Below are 18,760 nucleotides of genomic sequence, written 5' to 3' on the forward strand. Positions count from 1 at the left end.
ATTTTAGAAAAAAAAAAATAAGTGAAGTTTTTCAAACTAATTTCGAGAGGAGCACTTGATATGATTGACTGCAGCTGGCCACCCATCTACATTCATTAATTAGCCAATCAGATCTATCCTAACTCACTATAAGTAGCCTAGCTAGATTTACTCCCTTATCTTCGTTTTCCGAAGAAACCCCCCCATCCACCCCTTTCTCCTCCTTTACCAGGGGGAGCTCTCGAGAACCACCTGATCTCGTACTCCCCTCACATGCTCTATGGACCTGGCGGGAGCCCTTGGATCAACTCTCCCCGAGCTCAGGGTTCTCTCCCGGGACAGCATGCCAAACCTGCTAACAGTTGTCAAACAATATCTAAGTGTGAACTCTTGAAATTCTCTTTGGCTATTGAAAATACTTTTCCAAAGAAACAGTGTGCATTATTTATTTAGTTGGTTTATTTGACTTTTTTTTATTTGTTAAAAATGATGCAAACTCAATAAAACAACTTCCTTTTAGAAAGAAATTGACATTTCTGTCTATATTAAAAAAAATACTCCTCCATAAAACAGTTTGCTAAAATAGTTTAAAGTGGGGGTGTCACGGTGGCACAATGGGTAGCATGATCACCTCACAGCAAGAAGGTTGCTGGTTCGAGCCTCGGCTGAGTTAATTAGCATTTCTGTGTGGAGTTTGCATGTTCTTGGCGTGAGTTTCCTCTGCGTGCTCCGGATTCCCCCACAAATGCAAAGACATGTGCTATAGGTGCATTGAATAAACTAAATTGGCCGAAGTGTATGAGAGTGTATGGGTGTTTCCCAGTGATGGGCTGCAGCTGGAAGGGCATGCGCTGTGTAGAACATATGGTGGATAAGTTGGCGGTTTAAAGTGGACCAGACGAGTGTATAGTGAGTGTAATCCGCGTGCAGAAAGAGAGCGAGGTCCTTGAGCTAAATGTCCTCTTAAGACTCTGTCGCTCTTGTTTGACTGAGTTTGTTAGTTGGCTACATCATCTTGACATGTAATTACTGAAGCTCTCTTAATCACTGCAGTGCAGATTAATAACAGAGGCTCCTGTGGGGTCACATCACCACATCAAAAAGCTCTCGCAGTCACACACACGCGTGATAAATACTGCACACAATCACTGCACATTCAAGGGCAATCTGCTCCCAATATCATAGGATAAAAATAAACCAAGTAAATCTGAACTGCAAAACTGACACTGAATGCATAATTCAGAAGAGCGTTTGTCTCTATGCATCCAAATAAACCTCATTTATATATGAATTAATAAAAAACTGAATATGTAATAAAGACTGAAAGTTATTAGATGAAATAAGAAAATATTATTTAATTGTAATTCAGTATTCTGTATTCAGAAAATGTGTTAATATTACTAAGAGGATTATCCCCTTAAGATGAATCATCTCATTTGCATTGGCATCCTCAAAATACGCAAATATAGCAAACCATCAATACAATAAAGTAAATACAAGAACAATAATTCAGTAATATATTGAGTAATATATTGAGTAATACATCGCAGATTAATTAATTAGCCCTGTATACATTCGATTATTTATTAATTGTGACCCTGAATAAGTCAAGTGTTTTTTTTTATTAAAATTATTTTTTAAATTATTTTATGAATTATTAATTTGATTATTTATTAAATTATTATTTTCATTCATCCATTCATTCATTTTTGACTATATATATATAAATAAATAAATATATATATATATATATATATATATATATATATATATATATTACATTTACTTATATATGTTTTTGTTATTTTATATATTTAAACATGGAATTTTATATATTTAAACATTTTGTTCGATTAATTATTTGTTTTAAATCATTTTGATGTATACAATGTATTTTTATCTATATTTTTTGTCTATATATGTTTTTGTTGTTTTATTTTACATATTTGAATTATATTTAAGTCATAATAATAATAATTATTATTATAGTTATTATTATTGTTGTTGTTGTTGTTGTTGTTATTATTATTGTTTATTTAATGTATTTATTTATTATTTTTTTACATATTTAACATGTAATAATTATCCAAATTTTTATTACTTATTAATTATTATTATTTATTTATTACAAATAATAATTATTATTATTACTTTTATTCATTTATTTATTTATTTGTATACCTTTGCCTATATATGTTTTGTTGTAGTTATTTTCCATGTTTAAACATGGAATTATTACCCAAATTATTATTAATATTTACTTATTTTATTTATTTATTTAAAAGAAAAATCTATCATTTTGACCAATACACTGTATTTTTGGCTATATTATTCGGCCTTATAAATGATTTTGTTGTTGCTATTTTACATATTTAACTGTGCAGTTCTATGTTTGCAGCTTTGCTTGGCTCCATATATATTTAGCATCTTCTCCCCGAGGATGTGAAGGAGAAACTGCAGACCTACCGGCATCTCTTTTCCTCTTTTCTCCGTTAGACCGAGGGATTCCCAGAATGCCGTTGATTGAATAGGAGCCCACGGGGTCATTGGAGGAGCTGGAGACTGGAGGAGACGCTGTACTGGGAACTGAAGAGAGAAGGAGAGAGAAAACAGACCATTACTACTCTTCTCATCTACAACAACACATCATACAGGTTTACAGCAGCTGCTTTTCAACATAAATGCCCTTCACTATTGACCTTATTCTGCAATGCGGAAGTGCGCTCGCATTTATTCATTTACTTATTTAACCAGGAAAGTCCCATTGAGATACAATATCTCTTCTACCAGGGTGTCCAGGTCAAGACAGTTAGCATAGGACAGAATTACAGAGAAGTACATACCCCAACACATAAACACACATGGAAAAATATCATAATTTAGTGGTTCTCAAACTTTTTTCACCAAGTAACACCTCAGGAAAAAATAGTCTCTCCAAGTACCACCATAATGAGCAGTACTGAAATACAGTAGCGTAGTAGGCCTAATTAAGCAGCTAAAGCTCTGTATAGTTTAAAAGTGAGGCAGATGAATTTCTAATATTATGAATATTTATTATTGTCAGCCACTTTTAGCACAATAAATAGCTTGAACATTAGCACTGCCCTGTCCTTAAAGTTAAAAAATAAATCAATTTTAAATTAAAATGTGCTTCTAAAAGTTAATTAGAAATGTTTGTCACGGTCAGGGTTGGGGAAAAAGGAGCAAGGACCCAATTGCAGAGTGAATGAATATTTATTCTTAATAAAATAAAACAAAAGACAAAATAAACAACCTCGAGGGGGAAAACACTAATAAAACAAATAAACAATCAAAATAAACTAGGATGGAAGGCTTGCGGGGATCAGGGCTGCAACAAGGCAACATCAAGACAAGGCTACATACGTTGACGAACGATGACGAACTGGCACAGGACAGCAGACATGAGGGGATTATAAAATGTAGTAAATTAACACACAAAAAAATGAACATAATTAACTAATAATGGGTTAACAAGGAGGGTGGGACTAGACAATAGACGGGAGAGCACATGACACAGAGAGACAACACAAGCCATGCGCTCACATTAGACAAGGCTAGAACACACAGCCAATGAGAGAACTCAATAACTAAGCGTTCACAATAAAAGGACAAGACTGAAGCAAGCGGCCACAGTGTAAACACAGAGCTTGGAAAACACAAATAGACGCAAGACACGAGCACACGATAGATGAACACCTTTCCGTGCGCTCACACATATGCAACGCGCATGTTTTATCTCAGTGTCAACCAAAACCGAAACCAACTAGACGAAGACGCTGAGAATGAAACAGCGCGATGCTGACAGAACAAAACACAAACACGACTACGAGAGCACACGCATCCGAGGCTCGCACACTCTGCGCACACCCACGACGGGGCGCGCGCACACAGACACACACACAATGACAGAGACAGGACTAGTGTCCGGACTCTGCCACTAAAACAAAAAATCACAAGACCAGAGTGGCAGAACCCTGACAATGTTCCTAAAAAGTAAAAAGAAAACTTCTGTACTTAAATGTAAAGTATTAACATATAGTAGCCTATTCATAAAAACCTTAAATGTTCCTTGGACCTCATAAATAAAGGCTATTTGTGATCACATTCATATAAAATGTTTTGAAAAAAATTGAAATAGATGTTGCATGTGACTTGTTTGTATATCTTGGAAATCTAAACATTAGCTTTAAATTTATGATTTGGATTTACATATTTTATTTAGAAATTAGATCTGCTTACTGCACGATATAGGCTTTGTGTGTCACAAAAGCAAGTCATTAAACCATACCTGTCGACATTGGGATATAAAAATACAAGATACGCCCCCAACAACCTTTACAAATATGGAGAGGAGATTAGCTTCAAATGATGGGAAACATAACAAACATTAGAAAATTGAAAATAAAATCAAAGGTTTAGCCTATTAGAATCAATTTACTGAAAGGGTTAAAAGTCAAAGGGTTAAAAGTGCGTCCATTTTTTTTACTTAAATTATTCAGCGATACCTCCGTGTACCACGAGAAGGAAGCCTGCGTACCACTAGTGGTTTACGTACCACAGTTTGAGAACCACTGTCATAATCAATTAATAAAACACGTGCACTGTTCTGAATAGACAGACTTTAAACTGTTTAAATATAGCAATAGATGCTACAGATTCCATACACTCCAAAAAAACATTGAATTACTTATTTAACCCAATGGTTGAGTTAAACATAATTGGTGCTCTGTTGGGTTATTTTTAACCTTTACTAGGTTATTTATTAAAAACTTAATCAGTTGGGTTAAATATTTGATGCTTTGTTGGGTTATTTATAACCTTTATTTGGTTATTTATTTAATAACCCTACTAAAAAAAACAGCTTAAACCAGCCTAGGCAGGTTGACTGGTTTTAGCTGGTTGACCAGGCTGGTTTTAGAGGGGGTTTGGCCATTTCCAAGCTGGTTTCCAGTCATTTCCAGCCTAGCCAGGCTGGGAGCTCAGCCAAAACCTTCTATGTCCAGCTTAAACCAGGCTGGTCAAGCTGGTTTTAGTTGAGTTTAGCTGGTCATTTTCCAGCCTGACCAGCTAAGACCAGGCTGGAAACCAGTCTGGAAATGGCCAAAACCGCTTTAAAACCAGCCTGGTCAACCAGCTTAAACCAGCCAACCATCCTAGGCTGGTTTAAGCTGGATTTTTCAGCAGGGAACTTTTAAATTTTAAATTTCAGTCAACTGATTTAACTGACACAGAACAGCTGTATTAATATGCGTGCGTAATGTTGTTTTGCGTTATGAAGTTGATTTAAGCTCTAACGCAATAATATTGTTTTCTTTTTTATCAAATTACCTGTTGTGTCGTGTTTTTTATATTCGTTTCACCAGCATTCTTAATTATTTATAATACAAACGCCTGCTTCATAGACGATCTATATTAATGGGTAAAACGCTTTCCCTACCTCCCGTGTTCGTCTCTACAGAAAATGATACACATATTTGGAATTTTCCACCATCATTCTTGCCTTTAGGACCCAGCGGAGACATTTATTTATTTACACAGCCAGAATTTTAAAATTAATTGCAGTACTTCAATAGTATCACCAGAATTTAAAAAATAACATTTAATTAAAATAACCCAATTCATTGGTTTAAAATAACCCATAGTTGAGGAGGTGCTGTAATAACCTATAGTTGGGTTATATGTTGGGGTATTTTTAACCCAACTATTTTAACAGAGTATGTGTATATGTACAGCAGGGAAAATATGTATTGAGCACATCAAGTTTTTTCCTCAGAATAATATTTCTAAGCGAGCTGTTGACAAGGACTTGAATTAGGTTTTGGTAAAAACCCAAACAATGCACACATAAAAATAAACCAAAACAAACAAAAAAAGAGTTCTGTGTAATAACATTGGAATGACAGAAGGTGAAAGTGTGTTTAATACTTTATATAAAATACTTGTTTGGTGCTGCAGCTTAAAGACGCCTCTCATGTGGAGAATGAAGTCTCATGCATTGCTCAGGTGTGAGTTTCTCACAGACTTCAACAGTGTCAAAGTCTTGATGGTTCTGTGGGTCTTGTCCATCAAATCCGGGCTTTATTGTGTATTGTCTATTGCAGGGGTGGCCAACCCTGTTCCTGGAGAGCTACCTTCCTGCAGATTTCACTTGCAACCCACATCAAACACACCTGCCTGTAATTAACAAGTGCTGTTCAGGTCGTAGATAATTGGTTCAGGTGTGTTTGGTCAGGGTAGGATCTAAACTATGCAGGAAGGTAGATCTCCAGGAACAGGGTTGAGCACCCCTGGTCTATTGCATTGGGCTGGGTCAGTCTACAGCTTGATTTTCTTTCTCTGCAAGCATCTGAGAGTTTCCTTGACTGTGTTTTGGATCATTGTCTTGCTGAAATGTCCACCCTGGTCTCATCTTCATTCTCCTGCTAATGTAGATGTTGGACTGAAGCAGCTGATTTTCATTTACACTAAGGAACGGCAGAGGGTTGCTGAAGAACTACTAAGAGATTTCAGCTGCTGTCAGGGCTCTCACTACTGAACTACACCTCCATTTCTTCATCTGTTCTATACTTTTCCCCTGTGTAATTTCATTTTATTACACAGAACTTTATTTGTAATCTAATTAGATTGGCTTCTTTGCATATTTGGATTTATTTGGTTGTGCACCTTAAGAAATGTTTTCTGAGAAAAATTATGACATGTTTAGTACTTATTTAGGACCTAAATACATCACAGATATGCTCACTGAATACAAACCTAACAGATCACTCAGATCTTTAGGATCATAAAAACTAGAAGTTCCAAGAGCTCAGTCAAAGCAGGGTGAATCGGCTTTTAGCCACTATGCCCCTCACTGCTGGAATCAGCTTCCAGAAATGATCAGATGTGCTCCAACATTAGTCACATTCAAATCAAGACTGAAAACACATCTGTTTAGCTGTGCCTTGAATGAGCTGAATGAGCACTGTGCTGCGTCCGACAGATTGCACTATCATGTTTTTCTCCTCTTCTTCATTCTTTTATATCACATTTTACCTGTTTTTATGTTTTGTTTTGTTTTTACGCATTTTTATTATTTGTTTTTATTTTTATTTTACTTGTTTCTTTTATTCCTGTTTATGTAAAGCACTTTGAATTGCCACTGTGTATGAAATGTGCTATATAAATAAACTTGCCTTGCCTTGCTTTGCCTTATTTCCCCTGCTGTATATCTTGAAGCTCATTCCTTACATATGGAAAGTACTTAGATAATGCAAATCAACCTATGTCTGTATGAAATAATGGCATCTTAAGTGATGTAAAAACATGTGAATTTACAATAAATATTAGTGCATGTATGCTTGGACTCTATAACTGTTGAATGCTTGATTCTGATTAGCTGATGAAAATTTTCAAATGTGCAGTTATTATTAAACACACAGCTAAAGTAGTTCTATACAGGTTTTGAGCACGTTGCAGTTCAACATCAATAGAAAAGATTCTTGAAAATCTTGATAGAAAAGAGACTTCTGTTAACTGGTCCAGGTAATACTCGGCTCTGAGAAGTAAAGGATTGACCCTTGGTTTGATTTGAAGAATGACCTGGTCCAGAAAGCTGCAAAAATGGCTTTAAGGAGTTAATAGTGTGATCTTACTTATAGTGTGTCCTGGGGTGGAGAGGGACGTCCCGTCTGGTGAAGGGTGAAACGGTTGCTGAACCTTGGTCCGGATGATCCTGCACAGTAAATACAGTACATTCACTCACACTGTCTGTCTGTCTCGCTGCCATAATCTCAGATTTACTTTATATATCTGTGAGCAGACAGAAGGAATCAGATCCTGTCTGCCCGAGTGAAAAGCAGAGCCGCTGTAGATATACAGTTCATGAAGACAGTATTATTGGCCCTACTGTGATTTTCTTTTTCTTCTTCTTCCTTAAATATTACCATTGTGATGTTTAACAGATTTAGGAGTTTTGAACAGTATTTCCTATAATATTTTTTCTTCTAAAGAAAGTCTTATTTGTTTTATTTCGGTTAAAATAAAAGCAGTTTTTAATTATTTTAAAACTATTTTAAGGAAAATGTTATTAGTTTTGTATTGTTCATTCATTCATTTTCTTGTCGGCTTAGTCCCTTTATTAATCCGGGGTCGCCACAGTGGAATGAACCGCCAACTTATCCAGCAAGTTTTTACGCAGCGGATGCCCTTCCAGCCGCAACCCATCTCTGGGAAACATCCACACACACACACACACTCATACACTACGGACAATTTAGCCTACCCAATTCACCTGTACCACATGTCTTTGGACTGTGGGGGAAACCGGAGCACCCGGAGGAAACCCACGCGAAGGCACAATAATTCACAATGAAATCACAATAATTCACCTCGATAATCATCTTCACGTGCTTCACCGTGTAATCCAAATTTCCAGCATAAAAAGTTCTGAATTAGGTAAAGGGGTGCCGGTTTGCAAATTGAATGCTGTGAATTATTATTATTATATCGGTAACGCTTTACAATAAGATCGCATTAGTTAACGCTATTTACAGTAATGCATTAGTTAACATGAACTAACAATGAATAATGCATCTATTTAGCATTACTTAACCTTTGTTAATGCTAACTAAACATTTATTTAAGTGTTAGCTAATGCATTAGTAAACATGATCTAACCGTAAACAAGGACTTTGTTCAGTATTACCTAATCTTTGTTAATGTTAATTTAAACAAATTGCAATGCATCTCTTTACATGAACAGCTTAGTTAATGTTTACTTACTCATACGTAGGCCCACACGGAATCTGCGCGGTCAGAATTCTGCAGATTTTTAGCCCATCATTAATTCTGTTTATTTACTTGAGTAAATGTGTAAATCTGAATTTATTCAGTTTTTATTCTGTAATTTATCACTTTTTATTTAATATATTAAAGTGTAAGTTATGATACTCCGCTGGATACTCCCAAAATAATTCCACAGAAATCCGCAGATTTTTACCAAAATTCTCCGCAGAAATAGCAAAAAACGTCCGCAGATTCCGTCTGGCCCGGCTCATACGCTAACGCATTTGTTAATGGATTAGATAACTTGATCTAATAATGAACACCATATTTATGAAGCAATACTGAATCCTTGTTCATGAAAACTTACAATGTTAGTTAACGGGTTAGTTAACATGCACAAAAAAAAAAAAATTAGGTTCAGAAATACACAAACTTTGTTCATGTTACCTACTCATACTAATGCAAGATTGGTAGAGCTTATATTAAGTGCATAGCTCTTGATCAATGTTAGGGACAAAGAAGGACTCTATTGTAGTGCATTACATCGAAACCTCAGCTTTAACTGTTATTCATGTTTGTTAACTCTTTACTAACATGATTTAACAATAGAAAAGCATTTGTTAATAGAATTGAGAACCTTATTGTAAAGCAGGGGTCACCAATCCTGGTCCTGGAGGGCCGGTGACCCTGCAGTGTTTAGCTCCAACTTTCCTCATCACACCTGCCTGGGTTTTTCAAGTATACCTAAGACCTTGATTAGCTGGTTCAGGTGTGTTTGATTATGGTTGGAGCTAAAATCTGCAGGACACCGGCCCTCCACACTGAAAAAAAGTGTTGCATGCAAAACTGTTGCAAACAATTTATTTGTGTTGAATTTAAACAAACAAGTTAAGTTTAATAATGTTTAACTTAATTTGTTTGTTTAAATTTAACACAAATATTTTTTTACAACCACTTAACGTAATATATATATATATGTATATACTGTAAATTCAAGGAATCATCTCTGAATAGTTTTTTTTTTCAGTCCAGGAACAAGTTTGATGGCCCCTGTTGTAAAGTGTTCATGTAAAGATAAACATTAGAATAAGTGTAAATTAGCATTAACAAACATTAAGGAATGCTGAACAAAGTCCTTGTTTACTGTTAGATCATGTTTACTAATGCATTAGCTAACACATAAATAAATGTTTAGTTAGCATTAACAAAGGTTAAGAAATACTTAATAGATGCGTTTTTCATTGTTAGTTCATGTTAACTAATGCATTAACTAATGTTACCTAACGCACCCTTACTGTAAAGTGTTACCATTATATCTTTACTGTGTAATAAGTATAATATTCAAATCTAGATAATAAAAGAGTGAAGTAAAAATACTTTTTATATAATCAAAGAGGCTCAATTTAAGAAACATGAACATATGTTTCTGAAAGTCTCTTGTGCTTACTCAGGGTGCATTTATTTGATCAAAAAACAAAAAACATAAGACACAGCCATGTCACCCTGCAGCCCAAGACCGGTTACTCAATGAAGCTAAGCAGGGCTGAGCCTGGTCAGTACCTGGATGGGAGACCACTAGGGAACACTAGGGTTGCTGTTGGAAGTGGTGTTAGTGAGGCCAGCAGGGGGCGCTCAACCTGTGGTCTGTGTGTGTCCTAATGCCCCAGTAAAAGTGAAGGGGACACTACACTGTCAGTGGGCGCCGTCTTTCGGATGAGACGTTAAACCGAGGTCCTGACTCTCTGTGGTCATTAAAAATTCCATGGCACTTCTCGTGAAAGAGCAGAGGTGTAACCACGGTGTCCTGGCCAAAGTCCCTCTATTGGCCCTTACGATCATGGCCTCCCAATCATCCCCATCCACCGAATTGGCTCTATCACTGTCTCTCCACTCCACCAACAGCTGGTGTGTGGTGAGCGCACTGGCGCCGTTATCCTGTGGCAGCCATCGCATCATCCAAGTGGACGCTGCACACTGGTGGTGGTGTGGAGAGACCCCTCTCATGATTGTAAAGTGCATTGGGTGTATGGCCATACACAATAAATGCGCTATAGAAATACACATTACATTACATTACATAAGAAAAAAAGTCCAAAAAAAAGATCATTTTGATGGTCCATAATGCACATTTTGTTGACTAAAGGTTACATTTCAGCTATTTTTTAATCACTTCTCGTTTTAGTAGTAGTAGACTGACTGCTTAATATCTGTTAATACTGCTCCTTCAACACATTTAAAGGTGCAATCTGCCAAAATGCTAACCACTTAGCATATTATCTTTGGACAGCGGGGAGGGACTGTGATTCAAAGCCACGCCTACTGAAATCGCGAACACGCGCACAACAGTAGACAAACCAATAGTTCATGTCATTTGCCAGTTAGTTAGTGTTTGGCTGGCGGCATGCAGGAATTACATGTATTACTAAGCCACACTTATATGCTGTTTTAGAGCGAATAGTCTGAGTTGCGGTAAATTGTATAGGAAGGCTGTCATTGTTAAAAAAATGACCCAATGTGAATTTAATAATAAAGCAACTTCAGCTTAGTAAAGCAGGCTAGGCGGAATAGCGCTGTTTACTGATGTTTTGTTGTCGATGCTGTAAAAGGACCTTATAAAACTCGAATATTGATTCAGGATTTTCAAAAGTTTCAATTCAGCATTTGATTTCACCACGTCTGTGATTGTCTCGTGAACGCGCGGCGCTCATGCAATGGCGGATCTGCTTGAACGGATGCGCAGAAGTCCGAATCTACATTTGCTGACAGATAGTTTGAGCTACTTATCAGAATTATGGGAGATATCGGCCCGACAATATGTAATTGGATGAACATTTTTTTAGTTTTATGCCTTACTCAGAATATGAAAATACATATAAACACATTTAGATCATTTACTGTAATCATTACTATTAGACAGTGAAAAGACTTTCAACCAGCTCAACAACACATGTTTCTGAAGACAATCACCTACTGCACCTTTAATCTGACCATAAGAAACTTTGCAAGAACATGTCAATTTACACTAACCTCAACCGAACCTAACAGTCTACTTAAAAGAAAATGATTGAATGAATGAAATTTTTTTTTAATAAAAACAGACAGAAGGGATCAGATCTTGTCTCTTAGAGAGTGAGTAGCAGAGCCGCTGCACCTTTAAGGAGAGATATATATTGAAAAGCTCTTTTGCCTTGAGTGATCTCGCAAACAAAGCATGAAATCACAACAATTCACCTCGATAATCGTCCTCACCGCGCGCTCGGTGTGCGTTTTCGCGCCTCAGGCTTTGGTTCTAGCGTGGATGAGGTTCTATTGATCTAGACTCCAGGATAAAAAAGTTCTGAATTAGCCACATGGGTACCCGGGATGCAAATGGAAAGCTATAAATTATATGTGACAGGAAAGCAATAGTTGCTCAGTGCGGTGTACAAGCTTACGCCAGCATTTGATTCTGTTAATCTGAACGGCGCTTTGGGAAAAGGGCCCGCTGTCACGCTCATTTGTAAACTTTAGATCTATTCATCACGGCTGGATTTGCTTCTGTTTCAGCGTACGCATCCACTGTTGAAGTCAAAGTTAAATGTTTTAAATATTTCCCAAAGGATGTTGAACCGATTCAGGAATTTTTCACAGTATATCCTATAATATTTTTTTCTTTTGGAGAAGTCTAATTTGTTTTATTTCGGCTAGAATAAAAGAAGATTTAATTATTTTAAAACCATTTTAGGTCAATATCATTAGCACCCTTAAGCAATATTTGTTTAATTTATTATATTATATTTTTTATTTACAGAACAAAGCATAGTTATATTTACTTTCCCCAACCTAGCCTAATTAACCTAGTCACTTTAAGCTTAATACTATCTTGAAAAATGTCTAGTAAAATAATATATAATAATATTAGGTAAGGGCATTACTGTGGCTCAGTGGTTAATAATGTGGTCTCACAGCAAGAAGGTCACTTGTTCGAGTACTGGCTGGGTCAATTGGCCTTTCTGCGTGAAGTTTGCATGTTCTCCTCTGGAATGCTTCCTCCAGGTGATACGATTTCCCCCACAGTTCAAACACATGCGCTATAGGGGAATTGGTTGAACTAATTTGGCCGTAGTGGATGAGTGTATGTGAATGAGTATGTATGGGTGTTTTCCAGTACTGGATTGCAGCTGGAAAGGCATTCACTGCCTAAAACATGCTGGAATAGTTGGCGGTTCATTTCGCTGTGGTGACCTGAAATAGAGACTAGGCCAAAGGAAAATGAATGAATGAAAAGTATGAAATCATTCATTCATTTTCTTTTTGGCTTAGTCTCTTTATTAATCTTCGATCGCCATAGCAGAATGAACCACCAATTTATCCAGCATATATATATATTTTTTTTTACGTAGCAGATGCCCTTTCAGCTGCAACCCATCACCGGGAAACATCCATACACAAACTTGTTTACACACATACACTAGTCAATTTAGCATATTCAATTCACCCATACCCCATGTCTTTGGACATGTGCAGAAAACCGGAGAACCCAAAGGAAACCCATGCCAACATGGGGAGAACATGCAAACTCCACACAGAAATTGCAACTGACCCAGCCAAGGCTTGAACGAATGACTTTCTTGATGTCAGGCGATTGTGCTACCCACTGCACCACCTCAGTTATTAGAAATAAGTAATTAAACTACACTGTAAAAAAATCTGGTTCCACACAATTCTTTCATGCTGTCTCAACACAAATCAATTAAGTTAACTTAATCGTTCCTGCAAACTTAGGTAAATTGAACATAAAATGATAAAATAAAATAAAATTGAATAAAAATAAAGATAAAATAAAATAAAATTGTTCCCGAAAACACTCAAGAATTGTGTTATTTTAGCTCATTTTACATCAGTAGTTTGTTAGAGGAGATTTTGTTGAGTGTGTTATGTTTTAGAAATGTGTTTCTTTGGCTTAGTTTGTTTCATCAGCATATCAGCATTCATCCAGCATATGTTTTACACAGCAAATGCCCTTCCAGCTGCAACCCATTACTGGGAAACACCCATACACTCTTAAATTTCACACACTATGCCAATTTAACTGTGGGGGAAACCGGAGCACCCGAAGGATTCCCATGCCAACATGGGGAGAACATGCAAACTGCAGACAGAAATGTCAACTGGCCCAGCCAGGACTCGAACCAGCAGACCACTGAGCCACCATGCCACCCTGAAAAAATATCTTAATTCCATTAAACAGAAATTGAGGGTAAAAAATATACAGGAGGGCTAACAATTCTAAACTCAACTCTACATACGAAATAATACAGTTTTTTCTGCGACTTATTTTTCATTTCATGCCTCATGAAGATTATCGATTGTCCAAATATTTAGAATGTAGACATTGCATCTGCGGATACTATTCAAAGAGCGAGTATATTCCCATTAAAATGAGCGCCGCTAATATTGATATCCACTGAAGTAAACATCAGCTTCAGGGATCTGTCCTCGGGCCGCTGAAATAGAGAACATGCTATCATGGCAGTGACAACATATCAATATTATATTACATTTCTCTCCTTAAAACCATTGTTTGACCCCTCTGCGTGGGCTGGGGAGAATAAATCTGCAGACTTTATCCAGAATCTATGTTTCTGTTATTGAATAAGTCATTGGGACGAGGGAATTAATGTCTGAAAATCCTCCGAAGAAATATTAAAATTGCTTTTACATGCGAGTCGATAATATTGAGCGCCGCTGAGGAGGTTTTTATAAGTCTGGCGGTTTCAGGGCTGTCACTTGTTGGCTGTGGAGACACTTTAGTACAACGGGAGCTCTGTAGCGCTTAATAATGTATGTTAAAGAAAAGTGTTTGGAGTTTGAACATCCTCTCACTGTCAACAGGCCCGACTCGGTTTGCACACATAAAAAGCCACAATCTAGAGATTTTAACACTCTGAAGAATAAAGCAATCAATAAAACTGCAGCACAACTTGTGTAATTACTCAGCAAACTCTTTTTTTCTTCTTTGAAGAAGTGAATTTGCTCAAAATTCTCGATTGTTATCAACAATGCACTGTAAACAATACACATGGTTGTCAAATATTATCAACACTTTGCTGTATAAACATACTGGTTGTCTTAAATCTATTAGCTGAATCAAATTAACCTCATGAGTCATTTAAACTTATAGTATGTTATTTTAAACTGACTTAAAATATTGTATTTTTTATTGTATCATATTGTATATGCAACACAGGCTCATTCGGAAAACGTAGTCCCGCGGACGTTTCTGGAGACCAGACGGAGGTAAGCGGTCAGCCGGCAAGCGCGAAAGGGAACAGCGTCACACTGCCCCGTAGCGTTCGCTTGAAAAAAATAAATGCAGCCATATGTAACTCCCGGGACGTATTCCGCTGTCTCCTGAAACGTCCGCGGGACTACGTTTTCAGAATGAGCTTGCGTTGTGTATATGATATTGTAGTCCAAATATCGAATAATTCTTAAAGCAAGAAGCATTTTCTAGAAAAACAAATATTGTTTTGTTTTCAGAAATTATGAGTCAAAATTAAGTGAATTTTTCCTTAAAATTAGTTAAATAATTTGCAAGTTAAATTTAAAAAATGTAGTATTTGGCTTGGATTGACCAACACAATCTCACGGCAATTCGTATAACTTTTTGATTTAGTGGCTAATTCGTATGAATTTGTACGATCTAATTCGTACAATTTAGTACGATTTGCTCATCCCCCAATGACGATTGGGTTTAGGGGTGGGGTTAGGTGCCACGCCTCCTCTTTAAAATCGTACAATTTCATACGACTGAACTCATACGAATTCGTACAAATTAGCCACTAAACTGGCAAAACGTAAAATAATTAAGTTTTCTGGTGAGATCAGGCTGGATTGACAGATTGCTTGTTTTGAGGAAAACCCAACCTTATTTTGACCTGTCTCAGTTTGCACACACAAGACACCACCAACTAGAGATTATAACACTTTCAATCAATTAAACAGCAGCACAATTTGCATATTAATCAACAAACTCTTTTTTTGAAGAAGAAGAAGTGAATTTGATAAAAATTCCCAAATGTTATCAACAATGCACCAAAAAAGATTTCTTACTTTAAGTTTTTGTCTTGTTTCTTGCTCAAATATCTCAATATTCCCAAACCAAGAAGCCTTTTGTGTAGACAAGTAAAAAAAGAATGTCAAAAAAGACGAGTTTTTCCTTAAAGTTAAATAATCTTCAAGTGGGTTAAAAAAAAAATTTCGATTTGGTTTGAAAAGGCAGATTATTTTGCATGCTTTAAGGAAAACCCCACTTCATTTTGACCCGTCTCAGTTTGCACACATAAAAAGACACAAACCAGAGATTTAAAGACTCTAAACCAATCCATAAAACAGCAGCACAGCTTCCATATTAATCAAAAAACACTTTTTTTTTCTTTTCTTTTGAAGACGTTAAATTGATCAGGATTGGCAAATATGATCATCAATACACTATAAAAATACTGATTGCCTTAAATCTATAAGCTGAACCAAATTAACCTCATGGGTCATTTAAACTTATGTTAAACTGCCTTAAAACAGTTTGTGTAACTCATGAAATTAAGCTGAAACTTAATTAACTTAGTTTAATGAGTTAAAAATAACTAAAAACATGTGTTGTTATGACCTATTGATCATATCGTTTCCAAGTTTTTGTTGTTTCTAGTCCAAAAATCGAATAATTCTTAATTCAAGAAGCATTTTCTAAACAAATGTGTAAAACAAATATTTGTTTTCAGAAATATTGAGTCAAATTAAGTATTTTTTTAATAAGTTAAATAATCTGCCAGTGGGTTAATAAAAAAAAAAATCAAGTTTTTGGTTTGGAATGTCAGACTTTTTTGCTTGTTTTAAGGAAAACTCCATTTCATTTTGACCTGTCTCATTTTACACACACAAAAAGACACCAACTACAGATTTTAACACCCTAAAGCAATCAATTAAACAGCAGCACAATTAGCATATTAATCAACAAACTCTTTTTTTATTATTCCTCTTTTGAAGAAGTAAATCTGTTCAAAATTCTCAAGAAATATCAACCCTGCACTGAAAAAATACTGGTTGCCTGCAATTTATAAGCTCTGTCAAGTTAACCTTATGAGTCATTTAAACTTATATTAAACTGACTTAAAACAGCTTGCGTAACTCATACAATTAAGCTGGAACATGGTAAACTTAGTTTAATAAGTTAAAAATAACTAAAATCATATGTTGTCAAGACTTATTGATCAAATCATTTTTCACAGTGAACGAAAAAAAAATGTTATTTACTTCAAGTTTTTGTCGTTTATTGTCCAAATATCTAATAACTCTTCAGTCAAGAAGCAATTTGTAGACACGTAAAACAAATGTTGTTTTGTTCTTAGAAATATTGAGTCAAAACTAAGTGTTTTTTTTCTAAAACTGTTAAATAATTTGCCAGTGGGTTAAGTAAAAAAAAATCTAGTTTTTGCTTTGGATTGGCAGGGTATTTTTGCTTGTTTTAAGGAAAACCCCTATTCATCTTGATCCATCTCAGTTTGCACACAAAAAAGAGACACAAACTAGAGATTTTAACACTAAAGAATGAAGAATCAATAAAACAGCAACACAACCTGCGTATTAATCAACAAACATTTTTCCTTTTTTGAAGAAGTGAATTTAATCAAAATTTTTTGAGTCATTTAAACTTATATTATTTAAAACTGACTTTAGTTTAATAAGCTACAATTAACTAAAAACATATGTTTTCATAATTTATAGATCATATCATTTTTGACACTGTAGAAAAAATAATAGCTTTTATTTCATGTTTTTGTCATTTCTATACCAAATATCTTATATTTTTTTAATCAAGAAGCATTTTCTAGTCATGTAAAACAAATATTGTTTTATGTTCAGAAATTATGAGTCAAAATTATGTGAATTTTTCCTTAAATAAAATAATCTGCCAGTGCTGTAAATAAATCTGTTTTTAGTATGAAATTGCAGATTATTTAGCCTGTTTTAAGGAAAAACTTACTTATTTTTTTACTTGTTATTTTTGAAAACAAAACAATATTGTGCCCTGGTCTAGAAAATGCTTCCTGATTTAAAAATGGTTTCATATCTGAACTAGAAACAAGACAAAAACGTATAATAAGCAAAGCATTATTATTATTTTTATCTATTTATTTATTTTGCAATGAACAGACTAGCTCGATTTCACCCTTATTCAATAATCCAGGGCTTCATGCATGAGTATATCGACACACTTTTAAATAAAAACTAAATAGCCTTCCATCAAAGTTAAGCTATTGCTAATACAGTCTTTAAAAAGGCAGTCATATTTGCTGGCATTCATATTTTAATTTCCCTCATAAACAAAGGCCTGCTTCCTGTTTCAAAATACATCCAGACTGAATTCAATTAGACTTTCGAGACGTTTAAGGGCTCCGGTAATTACATTAACGTACATTTTGCATTTATCTCACAAGTTCATGTCAAAAGGCGTTCAAATGGCCCTTTTTAGGTGACCATGAGGCATGAAATGAATTTTTTTTCCAGGCTTCTCTTCTGTTGTGTGAGGCGCTCTATTCTTTGCCATCGACTCATTAAAATGTAATGCAGAGTCTGGTTTTATGGAAGAGTGAATCTTAACCAAAGTTCAGCGCCTCACTGCTTCTTTTTAACGTTTTGATTTTCCACACCAGTCTGACACGCTACTCTAAAACACCGTTTTAAGGATGTAAATAGGATCTTATTGGATTATGGATTACGTCTGCTGCAGATTTCCCATATTGAAGTTTAGGTGTGTATTATCGATCATCATTCCATATGGAAATAATAATTAATAAATAAAATAAAACTAAATTGTGCATTAAAATGTGTTCATTGGTCACAACACAATTTATTTTTTGTGGTGTTATGTTATTACCATTTGCATAAAGGTTTATTAATTAATGTATTAACTAACATGAACCAACAATAAGCACCACTGTTACAGTCTTGGTCAGTT

General features: G+C 35.4%; 1 protein-coding gene across 1 annotated transcript in view; it reads right to left on the bottom strand.

Moving 5' to 3' along the window:
* The window catches only part of pax2b (paired box 2b), a gene marked incomplete at its 3' end in the record, with an annotated part of 73,047 nt that overhangs the window by 45,103 nt on the left and 9,184 nt on the right, over nt 1-18,760 (bottom strand). Inside the window, 2 exon segments of the mRNA NM_131640.1 lie at nt 2,446-2,565; nt 7,632-7,711. Of these exon segments, the coding sequence (NP_571715.1) occupies nt 2,446-2,565; nt 7,632-7,711 (200 nt within the window).

The sequence above is a fragment of the Danio rerio genome, chromosome 12 (genome assembly GCF_052040795.2).
Source record: "Danio rerio strain M-AB ecotype USA chromosome 12, GRCz13ab, whole genome shotgun sequence".
NCBI classification, from domain to species: Eukaryota; Metazoa; Chordata; class Actinopteri; order Cypriniformes; family Danionidae; genus Danio; species Danio rerio.